A 14,274-nucleotide genomic window follows, 5' to 3' on the forward strand; every position below is an offset into this window, starting at 1 on the left:
ATGGTGGTGATGAAGGCGAAGGAGGGCGAGGAGTAATAGCAACTAGCCCTCAGCAAAAACCAATCACTGAAACCATTTGTTCACTATTCATTCCCTGAATTCCCACTTTTCTCACCCCACCTTTCCTAGTCTCCCTCTATTCTTGTCCCCCCACCACCACCAAGTCATAATGAGGAAGTAGGAAGTCAGCAGATCAGTCCCATTCTGCTGGCTTCCTGCTTTCTTGAGACGCCTTAGGTGGGGAGCTGAGGTAGGTGTGTGGGGAGAGTGCAAGGAGGACTGGTGGGCACTGTTTGGCTTCTTGGCAAGTGCCAGTGCACCTCTGGGTGACATGTTGCTGACCCCTGGCCTAGTTGCTGCACAAATTTATTTATTTATTTTTTACATTTATATACCGCCCCATAGCCGAAGCTCTCTGGGTGGTTCACAAAAGTCAAAAACAGCAAACACTAAAAAGTATACAAAATTTAAAAATCATCAGAAACATAAAAACAACAGTATCCATTGAAAAACAACAGTTCTGGTTTTAAGAAACCAGAAGGTTTTAAACCAGTTTAAGGTTTTAAGAAACATTAAAATCAATGGACCCAGCCTCAGGCTTGCCATCTAATAAATAGTCACACACGATGAAGAATAGGATATTGCCCACCCCCATAACATTCTAATTCAGTTTGACAGAATATAGCCAAAATGTCTTAGCTATATACCACTTGGCCACCATGTTCTATAATGGTGTTTGTTAGGAACCAGACTGAATTTTACCATTCGTTGTAGAAAGGGGTATGACAAAGGTACAATCCATTTTGCCTGTACATTAATACACACAGTATTCCTTTTCAGGGCAAAGTACCATTGTATGTTAGTGCCACAGCTGGGACAACAGTGTATGGAGCCTTTGATCCTCTCGCCAGCATTGCTGACATTTGTGAGAAGTACAGCCTCTGGATGCATGTAGATGTAAGATCCCTGTTGTTTTTAATTACATATTGCAGCTACCTAGTAGCAGAATGAAGTTAAAGATTTCACTTAGTTATTTTCTCTCTCTCTCTCTCTCTCACACACACACACACACATACACACACACACTGTTCAGATGACATGTTAAGCCATGGTAGTTAAGCATTTGAGCTAAACATTATGGCTTAGAATGTCATGTGAACCATGACTTAGCATGTTGTGTGAATCATTCATAACCATGATGGCTATATAACCATGGTTTAAACATGCTCACTAGCCATTTGCTTAGTGTGTTGCCTGAACAGGAACAAAGTATTCTTATGATGACCAAAAAAAGGAATGTATTAGTTGGTGCCTTGTAAATGCAATTTGTTGCCTTGGATGATGAACAGAGAAACATTAAGGGCGTATTCACTTTAAAACGGAGTGACGTTATCTGGATTTCTTAACATTATTCACTCAATACATGTGTAGCTTCAAAATGCAATCTCTGTCATATCAAAATAACGCCCAAGGTCAACTTAACCCTACTGGGATGGTGCAAAAGTTGACTGTTACACATCAGTGTTTTTCCTCCTCTGACTAATTGTTTATTCTAGGGTGACCATATGAAAAGAAGGACAGGGCTCCTGTGTCTTTAACAGTTGCACAGAAAAGGGAATTTCAGCAGCTGTCATTTGTATATATGGAGAACCTGGTGAAATTCCCTCTTCATCACAACAGTTAAAGTGCAGGAGCTATACTAGTGTGACCAGATTTAAAAGAGGGCAGGGCACCTGCAGCTTTAACTGTTGTGATGAAGAGGGAATTTCACCAGGGTCCCCATATATACAAATGACAGCTGCTGAAATTCCCTTTTCAATACAACTGTTAAAGATACAGGAGCCCTGTCCTCCTTTTCATATGGTCACCCTAAATTTATTCAATACACAACAGTTTTTAAAAGTAATACTTTATACTAGTAAGTATAGTTAAAAAATAGATGGTGTTTTTATAAAGTAAGCTAGGTCTTTTGTGCTGAATTAAAAATTAGTCCAAGAAGGAAAAATACTTAAGAGAAACCATAATCAACTGCACCTTCTCATTAGGAGTTACTGGTTATGCTATGCAGCTGTCAAGAGGAAGCTAGTTTATATTCTTATTGTTTTATTTCATTTTATCTCATCATTCTTCCAAGAAGTTCAAGGCATCTTTATGCTCATAAAAAGATCTGAAGTGGCACCAAAGGGTACTAAGGACCTTAGATCTTTCTAGGAAAGAATTCACCTACACTTCAATTGTCCTCTGGTGAAGGCAACTTTCAAACCTTGGTTTAGATAGCAGGAATCCGAGATTTAAAGTTAAATGGAAATGTCACATGAGTGACAAGGCTGGATCTATACAGCCACAGACAAAGTCAATAGAATATGTGAAAAATGTGAAGTGGTTGATATTGGTAATAGAAAAATGGAATGCAATAAATTAAAACAACAATACATCAGGAATGCATTTGAAAACGACGCACAGTGTAGCCAAAGAACACTATATAGGCTGAACCTATACAAATACAAATAAATCTGAAATGAAGTTAGAAAAGAATTCTTGTTGACAAAGTTTCTGGATTATATCTCATTCAGTACTTCATTAGAACTAATTTAGAAACAAAATAGTTTATTTGTCATGGAAGGCAGCCACACTGGCCTCTTGGTTAACTTTTTCAAAGCACATATTCTATTGAAAAAAGAATGTAAATATTAAAAATTCAAAAATCCTAATTCAAAGTAAGGAGTCAGTTGGTTATCTCTTTTTGACTGCCTTCCCATTGACCGATTCTCATGAAACACATTTCATTGGAAAGCTCTTGACATGCAAATTCCAGGAATAACAACATTCCCCACATAAATAAACAGCCGCAAAGTCCCAGTCTGTTCATGTTCAAGGTGCAAAGCTCAGTTTACTATCTGATGGGCACTTTGCAGTCAGATGAGAGTCCAAGCTATGGCCAGCTGAACATTCTTGACACCGATGAGGCCACAATGGCTTGCCTCAAGTGAGGAGAGAACAGCACACTGGACCACTCCTTGCTGGAGTCACTGACTAACCTGTTACTTAATGTTAAACCCTATGGTAATGAGTATTGGCATGTCAGTGAAATCCTTGAACATTAGAATTATGGTACACTTACTGCTGGATGTGCACCAAAGGACATATCCCTGTACTTCCCTCACAACCGCAGAATGATGAACACTATGGCTCACTCTGGATGCTATAATGTTTTCTAAAAATGTGTTACATCACATGGCTTTTCTCCAGCTGATCATTGTCTGATGGTATACTCTAAAGGTGGACAGTGCCTCAAGATCTCCTACATGGAGAGTCACTGGTCTCTATGGGATTGACTTTAGCGAGGCAGCTGTACATGCTAATGGAGGCAAGGGCATTCTGTGTTCCAAGAACGAGTACTGTGGCTGCAGCAGCCAGATAGAAGAGAAAGGAAGGATCTACGTGAGTGCAGATGACGTTATTGTTGATGATGTTATGATGGGCCATACCCTTCAAACACTCTCAACTCAAGTGGTTTCCCACCAAGCAAGTTGACTATGAAGAAGGACACTGTGATGATCCTGTTAAGGAACCTGGACATGACTTATCAATGACACAAGGTTCATCGTGCTTGCCATTCACAACAACTGTCTGCATCAGGAAGCCCTCACTGAACAGGCTAAGGCCAACAGACCTTCCTGCCAAGGATCAGCCTTGCACCTTCCAACTCATCTCTCCCTTCCAATTCAAGTGTCACCAGTTCCCCATTCATCTGGCCTTTGCCACTGCATCAACCAGAGCCAGGGACAGACTGTGGATCAAGTTGGCCTCACTATGCCTACAGCTGTCTTCTGCCATGGACAACTGTACATTGTCATGTGTCATACGCACTCATTGACAAACCTCAAGATTCAAGTTGTTGATGGACAAGAACAAGGAGGTTACAGTGTCTGCCCTGGAGTTTACACCAAGAACATTCATTTATTTATTTGTTACATTTATATACCACCCCATAGCTGAAGATTGGCGGTTTACAGCTCTCTGGGCAGTTTATATTGCATTTAAGGAAGTTAGGATGTAACACTTCCAATGTTTCAGTAAATGCAGTTAAGTTAAACATTTTGTTAGATTTGATTTTTCTCCATAAGCTGTGTTCACGGGTAATCAACTTGTTTAATTTAAACAGGAGAACATAAATTAAATTAAATTTGTATCAACTTCACATTTTAATGGGTTCCACCAACTTTGAGGCTTTTCTGTATTTTGGGGAACTCTCTTCTTTATGCATAGGGATGAACCTAATGGGGCTTTAGAACAAACCACAAGGGGACATTTTGGGAAAGTTTACGGAGCTCTCTGACATGCCATACAACCAATGTAAGCCAATTTCAATTCCATTACCAACTCTCTAAGAAAGAGTTTGCCCTCCCCACCAACTCAAGTTTACAACTGCCAGAATTCTGCAGGGGGAAGACAGGGCCAGTTCCAGAAGGTGTCAGAGTTGACCATTTGCTAGGGCCTCTAGGCCAGCAAAGGGCCCACTGCCCTAACAGTGCTACCATTTCCACTTCTGCAGAATATCCAAGAAGTTGAGTTGCATCCTAAAAGAACTATCAGTTTGCATTCCCCACCTCTTCCTGGTCAGTGAAGCCCACTGGGGGTGCTATGCCCAGGCAACCAGAACTGGAAGAAACTATGGCAATGAGACTGGAATAGAAGTGGTTTAGATATGTAGTGCAGATGTACTCGCACAAGTACAAGTTAGATCCATCTGGTCAAAAGATGGATTATCTTTATACAATCACCTTCCTCTCCCTGTCCCCAGAGCTTAACCTATTTGTTTATATAGTGTGAAATTAGGCCACATTTTCAAAATAATGTAACCAAGTTTGGTTGGTAACAATAACAACGTACAGAGATGGAGACAAATGCAGCAACTGTTTGAAACTTCCATTTTTAAAAATATAGTTGGGTTTTCTTATCTGACCATTGTGAGAGGCTCACATTAGGGAGCAATTCATTAAAAACACACCCCCAAAAATCCCCTTACAAGCAGTGTGATATGTAAATGTATCAAAACTTCATCTTGCCATTTAAGAGTGTGCAAGGTCTGCCACTTGAGGTGGTCATCTTACCTGCCTTCAGCTGTATGATAGCCTGGGGGTGTAATTGGAAATGATTTAATATATCCTTTTTTTCACCCTGTGTGGGAACTATTTTGTTTTTCTATTCGAGTTCCCAGAATATCTTGGGCCATACCTGTGTGGAGAAAAATGTGAGATTTGCAGACCTCCAAGCCATCATAAAAGAAACTTAGATCAGCTGCCAACATATCTAAACAGAAAATAGGTCTCTGATAACGCCCCCCCACATGCACACACTGCAAAATTGCATTTTCAAGGAGCCAAAAAGGACCCAGTAATTATGGGGAATCCAAAACACCTTTCCAAAGAAGCAAACCCCCACCACCACCTTTTAACTAGGGAATGCAATTGGGCCAGGTGGCTTGTAATGCGTCATTTCTGGAGAAAAATGCATTTGAGCCATTTCTAACGAAAAATGGCTACAAGCATACAATGCCTGCATAAAGAAAAGGAAAAGGAGGACATTTCTCCTAGATGATCACACCTACAGGAAGCACTCCGGCCCCAGGGGATGTCATCACTCTGGCACATAAAGTACCCCATAACCTAGTACATGCCTAAGTAGGCATATGCATAACTTTGAACAACCCCCCCTTCCTTTTAACAGCCAAAGCCATGTTAACTGAAAAGAGAAGAGACCCACCCACTTTTGGATGTGAACCAATTAGAGATGGCCATTGTAAATGGTTAATTGGATTATTGACCCATTTTGTAAAGTTACAGGTACATTTCTGAGTGAATGTTGGAATAAATAATGCCGACAAAAGGGGGAATACTCCAATTAATATAAATGTGTTTCATTTATGAAAGGCGGCCTGGGGAGGTGGTTTGTTGCTGTCAAGAAGGCATTCCCATAAACTGAGTGGCATTGAAAGGTAAGTGCATTGTCATGTGTTTTTTATTTGTATTGCAGTAAGATTAACATCTTTCAGTTATTCCTTTAGCTGCTGGCCCTTTTTCTGCAGCAGAACATAAAGAATATTGCTATAGTAATAGTATTAGGAAGTTTTAAAGTAAGTTGTCACACTGAGCTGTTGCACAGGGACAAGAACAAGAAATGTAGATTGGCAGCAATTTTAATATTATTTAAGACTGAAGCATTCCTTTTCACTCTGTTCTCTGTGTGCATACATTTCTTTTTTAAAAAAATTGCAGCAGTGAATGCTGCATTCCCTTTCTTTTAAAGTCCTTCAAAGGTCTATCACTTTATCCAGGTCCGGGCCCGATTCAAAGTGCTGATATTAACATTTAAAGCCCTAAACGGCTTGGGGCCAGGCTATCTGAAGGAACGGTTCCTCCCATATGTACCTGCCTGGACCCTAAGGTCATCCTCAGGGGTCCTTCTCTGTGAGCCCCTGCCAAAGGAAGTGAGGCAGGTGGCTACCAGGAGGAGGGCCTTCTCTGCTGTGGCACCCTGGCTGTGGAATGAGCTCCCTAAGGAGGTTCGCTTGGCACCTACATTATATGCTTTTAGATGCCAGGTGAAGACTTTTTTATTCTCCCAACATTTTAACAGTCTATAAATAAATTTTAACTTGGTGTTTTAAATTTGTAATTTTGCATTGCTGCTGTTTTTATCTGGTTGAGCTTTTATATTGTATTTTATATTATGGTTTTATACTGGTGTTTTATACTTTGAATGTTTTTAATTTTTGTGAACCGCCCAGAGAGCTCCGGCTATTGGGTGGTACAGAAATGTAATTAATAAATAATAATAAATAAATAATAAATAAATAAAATTATTTTCTCTCCCCACATTTTTCTGTTGCATCACTTTGATAAGAGGTTTCCGCCATTAAAGGCAGCCTAGAAATAATTTTAGACAGAGATAGGTATAAACTCTATTGATTGAAGTTGCTGATAATTAACTTATCTATAAAGCATTATTAGGTCTGCTTCTTCCTAATGATGCTTCCCACTCATATATACGTGTTCATTTATACACTTCAGATTATATGATTAAGCCTGACATATTCATTCTCTTTTAATTTTCTTCTTTCCGTAGGGCCAATTCTGTTACCTGGAATCCTCACAAATTGATGGCTGTTCCACTGCAGTGCTCAGCTTTCTTAATCCGAGAGAAGGTAACTTCCTTTCCTTTGCTACCATACCCAGACCTAAACATTTCATGGAAGCCACGGAATTCTTGCTTAACTGGTTTTAAACACCATCTCCTGAGCAATGACCTGCAGGTTAACTTTTATACAACCACAATTACGGCTTCCATCATGTGCACACTTATTTGGAAGCAAGTTCTATTGAACTCAGTGGGGCTTACTTTGGAGAAAATATTTATTCATTTATTTATTTATTACATTTTTATACAGCCCAATAGCTTAGTTCTGCACTTGGAGCAAAATAATAATAATAAATCATCTTGTGATTGATTTTTAATTTCAATTTTCTGATGGTGAATGTCTTTTGAAATGAGATGCTAGAGTATATACCTGCCCACTCTGCTGAATGCAAGTCATTAGCTATGTATTGTAGCCTGCTAGGTGCTTGCCATCCATGTGTCTGCGACTACAAAAACAAGGATGATCAAGCACCTAACAGACCATAATATATGGGTGTGGATTACAAACTGTGCCAGGACTGCATAGATGATTTCTGGGACCAGCATTACTATATGTTTAATTATTTGTTTTAGACATTTTATACCACTATTCGGACAAACCTTAGCAGTAAATCAGTAAAGTTATTATCAGTAAAATGGGCCAATGTGGTGTAGTGGTTAGAGTGCTGGACTAGGACCTAGGTTCTAGGCCCCACTTGGCCATGAAGTTCACAAGGTGACTTTGGGATGGTCATTGACTCTTAGCCTAATTTATCTCACAGAGTTGTTGCAAGGATAAAACAGTGAGGAGGACTATGGGAGCCAGCTTGGGTTCCTTGCAAGAGGAAAAAAAGTAGATACAAATGTAATAATAATGATGATGATGATGATGATGTTTACTCTCTTTAACTGAAAGCTTCTCCAAACGTGATCTTCAGTTCTCATCTGATACTCTATTCTAACCCCAATCGCCACACACGCCAAAATGGTCACTAGGAAAACCTGGTACCAGATGACAGCTATTGGGGACCCTTTATTGGTGGAGCATGTTTCCAAATGTAGCATAACGTGACAGTTCTGTCCCTCTGCTAGGGTCTTCTCCAAGCCTGTAATCAGCTCTGTGCTGAATATCTCTTCCAACCAGACAAACAGTATGACACAGCTTATGACACTGGAGACAAGACAATTCAGTGTGGTCGGCATGTTGACGTCTTCAAACTCTGGCTGATGTGGAGAGCTAAGGTAGGAAGCATCTTGGAGAGAGAATTCCCTGTTAGGTGAAATCTCTGAGATATAAGGCAGCAGTAAGTCACCTGGGGCTAAAAATGGAGGGTTTAATTTCAGGCATAAAAATAAAAAGATGCCAGTAAAGCTATGGGGATTTAGGAGGAGATGAGGGAGGGAGGGAGGGAGGGAGGGAGAAAGCAGGGGAACTGCAGGTGAAGGCTGCTCTCCGCTTGCCCAAAGCAAGCCCATGTAATCCTTCCACATCAACTCCTGCATATTATTTTTAATCCTTTGTAATTAGTACTTTGTAATATTAATTATTTAATAAAATGTAATTTCTTAAGATTATATTTTAGTGGTCTACATAAAATTTACTTACTCTAGGTAGTTTGTTTGAAGACTTGGCCTCTTTTATTGACAAAACTTGAACCAAAGTAACTGTAAGATGATAACTTAAGCAGCCTGGATGGAAAGCTGTAAGCTACTCTCAGTATGTCGCCGCCATCCCTAATATTTTACAGGGCACACAAGGGTTTGAAATTCTTATCAACAAACTTATGGAACTTGCAGAATACCTTTATAAGGAACTGAAGGCAAGAAAAAACTATGAGCTTGTATTTGATGCTGAGGTAAGTATTTAACAAGGATTGTGTTTCTGGATTAGGCATCTGTTCTGATGCTCGACCAGCAGGCTCCAGGTGCTCTGGAACTCCTGTTTCCAAAGGGGGATGTGGAAGAACTAAGGAGGCTGAGGCAATAAGTTGTCACAGAATGTACCTTTCCCAAATTCAGGTTTCCTTATGTCTTTGTTGTGTTGGAAAATGAAGCTGTGATTTGGAAAGTGAAGCTTCTACTCCCTTTTCCCCATAGCTATTTTCTTTTCCTAAGCAGTTCTAGGTCAGTATGCATATGGCTTTGTGTGTGAGGCAATTTGATTCAGTTAGTTAGTTATTAAATTTATCTCACACCTTTCCACTGCAAATAGTGCCCAAGGAAGTGAATGACAATAAAATACATAACATCCCAAACTATAAGCAAAAAATAGAGAGCCAGTGTAGTGGCTAAGGTGTTGGACTGGGAGTTGGGAGATTTGTCTTCTAGTCCCCATTCAGCCATGGAAACCCCCTGGGTGACTTTGGGCCAGGCACATACTCTCAGCCCAACCAACCTCACAGGGTGGTTGTTGTAGATTTGTAGTTGTAGATTTAGGAAGGATAAAGTTTAGAATGTCCCACGTGGACTGAATAAAGGAAAACATGTGTTGCAGACATACACAGATGTTTAAGATTTTATTTTACAATGATTTTTTTTAAAGCCTGAATTCACCAATGTATGTTTCTGGTACATCCCGCCAAGTCTTCGACAGATTCCAAAGGGACCAGAGAGAGGGAAAATACTTCATCAGGTAAATGTTCTCAAGCAAATCTTCTGTTGGTCAGACAAAGTGTACATGGAACTAGGACCCTATTATCTATGCACAGCAAGTGAAGTCTGCAATGGCAGATATTTTCAACGACATGTCAAAGATAGGGATGAGCAAACTTCTCCCATTTTTGGTCTGTGTCATTTTCACACACTTTCCTTAATTCCCTTTTCTCATTAATCTCTCTGTGTGTGTTTTTAAATCCTCTCAAAATATGCACTTAAATAATATTTTAAATACATGATTTAAGACATATTTAAATGCATATTGTTCTTAAAATGCATACTTCTATGTTTATTTTCTCTCAAAATACATATTCAGATACATATTTGATACAATTGAACAACCAAGAGCTGCACCACAACATTCAGACAAGTGCAGAATCTGGTAAATAATCAAGTTCCAATTGGTACATTAGTTTGAGAGAGGAGGATCAGATAATTTTGCATAGGAACCAGCGAGATTCAAATTCCATAAGCAGTCCTCACCAGAGAGCATTGGTGCATCCAAAGGCTTCTAGATTGTCTCCCTCGGGCTTATCTACACCAAGCAAGATTTTCCACTATGAAAGTGGTATGAAAGCAATATATAAAAGGCAGGAGCCTCACCAAGCAGGTTATAGTGGTATGAAAGTGGTACATGGTATGTGTCAATGGGCTCTAACAGTTGTCAGTGCACTTCAAGCAGTAGTGTGGCTCCTGCCTTTTATATACTGCTTTCATACCACGTTCATAGTGGAATATCCTGCTTGGTGTAGATGAACCCCTAGTTTTCAGTTCTTGGATGCTTGTATGAGCACATCTGGGCCAGAAATTTCCCCGATTCACTGTTTGAACCAAACCCTATTTTCGGAAATGTTCAGTATTGCCTCTTAGATTGTGTAAATTAGCTTCCCCCAGTTGAGTGAGCCCCCAAATGTTTTAGATTACAGATTCCATAACCCAGCCACCATGCTTGGTGGGGATGATTGGATCTGTATTCTAACACACCTGGGGCCACCAGGTTGGGAAAGGCCGGTGTACATAATCCAATCCAAGAGGAGCTTCACATGTTAGGTGGAAACACTGGACCAGGAAGTGTTGATGGGTTGTGCTTTCTCTTTCCCTAATTCTAGGCTAATGTGTGAAGAAAGGGAGTTGTGCATCTCCTGCATGGGTGAAATAGACAGCTTGTTCTATGTGTTTGCCCATGGAAGAGATGTGCAGTTTCCCACTTTACACAAAGTAGAAAGGAGAAGTGAGTGACTTGCAAATACTTTTCATTTTGAACATCAAAATCATGTGCTGAACAAACATGCCTGATCCCTGAAATAAAGACCCTCGTGAGGACAGGCCTCCCAGGAGTTGCCAGGGTGCAACTGCCATGTGTGGTAATCCATAGAATGGTAGAATGGTATTTATGCACAGTAAAGAATTTCCAAGCTCTGGCCTGGTCCAAACCTCACAGGTAGGACACTGGGCCCTTCTAGACATGGAAGGCTATATAAAAGGCTTCTAGTTTGGGCTGAGATTTGTCTGAGCATCAACAGTCTTTCTGGCTCTGATGGCTTTTGGTGTGTTCTTCAGCTCTGACTCCCTGGTACAACTTCTGGCTCTTGGAACCTGGCTCCCCTCTGACAGCTGCCTATGGCTGAGCTCTGACAGTAATCTAATGCTTGTTTTTATTACATCTTTGGTGATTTCAGTCAACCGTATGTTTCAGACCATGTGGTTGAAACTGTTGCCTCCACTGTTTTGCATCAGTGTGATCTAAGTCAACTAGATGTTCTTTTTAATGGGCCATGCATTATTGAAGAATGTCACAGTCCCATAGCAGGGCACCTCAGTTTATAATATAACATGATGGATGTCTCTTCTTCACATGCCACAACTCCACTGTGTTCTCTTCCTCTCTCTTTTTCTAAATTACAAACTACTGACTCTATCATATCTCTACTATGAACCCATGACTTCTGTCAAGATCTCCTGGGACTCTTATCCCGGAAAGTAATTGCAAGTTTCTTTCTTTTAAATATGTCCAGGTTGCTCCAAAGATCAAAGCAAGGATGATAGAAGAAGGCACTACACTGGTTAGCTATCAGCCTCATGGGGACAATGTGAATTTTTTCAGAATGGTCTTCTCTAACCCAGCAACCAAGAAATCGGATGTTAATTTCCTCTTGGAAGAAATTGAAAGACTTGGGAAGGATTTGTGATAGCTGACATTAAATCTTGAAAAAGGGGACCAATGTTACATTGGCATAATGGATTCTGTATTCATCATTATTTGTTCTGCATTGTGCTGTGCCGAACCTTTTTCTCCCTTTCCTTCCTAGCAATTAATGGTGGGTTTGGGGTGAAAAAAAGAGGCTTTACAAAAGAGGGAGAGAACTTTGATTAAATTTTACATTGGAGTACCGGAGCTTGTGCTCACCTTATTAAGTGTATGAGGTGGCCAAGAAGACTTTATCTTTTCTTAACTTTGGAAATGCACTCCACCCCTGTGCCCAGAGCAGCGGAGGGTTTTCTCTCTCTCACACACACACACATAGACTTGAACTCCAGATCTCTTCCTGGAATGCCCATTTGACCCTGCAGCATTTGGTGGTCACATGGACACTCTAAGAAGTGCTGCCAAGCTGAAAGTCTGGGTGATTTAAAAGTAAAAAAGATAAGGAGCCCTGCCCTATTTTATATCTGGTCACTCTAGTATAGCTCCTGCAGCTTTCATTGTTGTGATGAAGAGGAAATTTCACCAGGTGCTGCATGCATACAAATGACACCTGCTGAAATTCCCTTTTTTACACCACTGTTAAAAATACAGGAGCCCTGTCCTCCTTTTCATATGGTCACCCTAGGTAAGGTAAGTACCACTCTTTCAAAGAGGCAGAAAAAAACATTCTTCTTTCACAGAAAGCAACATTTCACTAAATTAGGAAGTGGGGTTCAGTACAGCTCTAAATCCACATACTCTGGGTGTGTTAGTGCTCTTCAGCAGGAAGAAACCATGTTTACAAGTAGTAGTTGTGAAAATGAATGTTCCTCTTTACAACTATTTTTTTTTATTATTATTAAATTTTTATTCATTTTCAACACTATATAAACATAGATAAACATTACCAAAATATAACTGAAACAAAACACAATAAGAAAAAAAAAACATCAAATATCTGCTGCATACATATTGAATGATTGTTGAGTACAAATATCAAAAACTATTACATATACCTTATCATACTACAACATCTTCGTTCTTAACATAAAAGTGCACCCCCCCACCTCGGGATCATTCTTGAGTCCAAAATCTAATCGTTTCTTCTGCTGGTGGTTTCCCACTTCCCTTAGTAAACACAAACACTAGGAACTGTTTCCAAATTCCTTCGAACTCATTTATTTTAGTTACGCCTTTTCTCCACTTAATATTACATGTCAGTTTATCATTAATGGCTATGTCCCATACTTCTTTGTACCATTCCTCAATAGAATATTCCCCTTGGACCTTCCAGTTCCTAGCTACCATCAGTCGTGCTGCAACCAACAAATTCGATATCAGCTCTATAGTTCCTTTTCCACACTTTATATCTTCAAATAGTGATAGCAATGCTATTTTTGGTGTTTGTTCTATTTTCATTCCCACTATTTCTTCAATTTCCGAGAACACCATCTTCCATAATCTTTGTACATATTTGCATTGCCACCACATATGTAAATACGTTCCTTTTTCCCCACAACCTCTCCAACAATTTGCTGAATGTTGATCACTTATCTTATTCAATCTTACCGGGGTTAGGTACCACCTCCATAGGATTTTAAAATAATTCTCCTTTATTCTTACTGATAAACTTCTCAACACTCTTTGTTTCCATAGTCCCTCCCAGCTCTGTCGCCCTATTTGTATCTTCAAATCTGATTCCCAAACCATTTTCTCTGTATTCTCTCTAAACTCCTTCTCTAACAATATTTTATATATTTCACTCATTAATCCTTTTGAAACTATACTCCCTCCTTTCCCTTCCTCCTTACTTACTACTAATTCTTCAAACCTCGTCATCTTTCTGCACATTCTATTATCTTTAATCCACTTTTTATTCCATTGCTCTAATTGACCATATTCTAGCCAAGATAGCTTCTTCTCCTTTAACAAATTTTCCATATCCTCTCTTGTTTTAATATCTCTTACCCAATCCTTTAATCTTATTTTATTTTTCTCTTTTAATATTTTACATAATCTACCCTTTAGATCCTCTGGGAAATTCTTTAACATTATTATCGGTGCTAAGGGAGAGTTGCTCGGAAGCAGCTTCCCTTTAAATTTACTCCAAATTTCCCATTGAGTCCTCAGGAGTGGATTATCTATACTTCCAACCCACTTTCTTCCTCCGTCTTTAAAAAAAACATTCTCCAAATTCATCTCTACCTTATTTATGGTTTCTTCTTCCATCCAATATAAATCTCCTACTCCCATAA

At 39.6% G+C, this 14,274-nt stretch overlaps 1 protein-coding gene across 1 annotated transcript in view; it reads left to right on the forward strand.

The window, feature by feature from the left end:
- LOC134401228 (glutamate decarboxylase 1-like) overlaps positions 1 to 12,347 on the forward strand; it is a 36,813-nt gene extending 24,466 nt beyond the window's left edge. The window contains exons 9-15 of the mRNA XM_063129980.1: positions 841 to 957; positions 5,934 to 5,998; positions 7,129 to 7,207; positions 8,272 to 8,421; positions 8,928 to 9,035; positions 9,722 to 9,811; positions 11,850 to 12,347. Coding sequence (XP_062986050.1) covers positions 841 to 957; positions 5,934 to 5,998; positions 7,129 to 7,207; positions 8,272 to 8,421; positions 8,928 to 9,035; positions 9,722 to 9,811; positions 11,850 to 12,023 — 783 coding nt within the window. The 3' untranslated portion in view covers positions 12,024 to 12,347. The remainder of the gene's footprint in view (positions 1 to 840; positions 958 to 5,933; positions 5,999 to 7,128; positions 7,208 to 8,271; positions 8,422 to 8,927; positions 9,036 to 9,721; positions 9,812 to 11,849) is intronic.
- Positions 12,348 to 14,274: the final 1,927 nt, after the last annotated feature.

Source organism: Elgaria multicarinata, chromosome 7, assembly GCF_023053635.1.
Source record: "Elgaria multicarinata webbii isolate HBS135686 ecotype San Diego chromosome 7, rElgMul1.1.pri, whole genome shotgun sequence".
NCBI classification, from domain to species: Eukaryota; Metazoa; Chordata; class Lepidosauria; order Squamata; family Anguidae; genus Elgaria; species Elgaria multicarinata.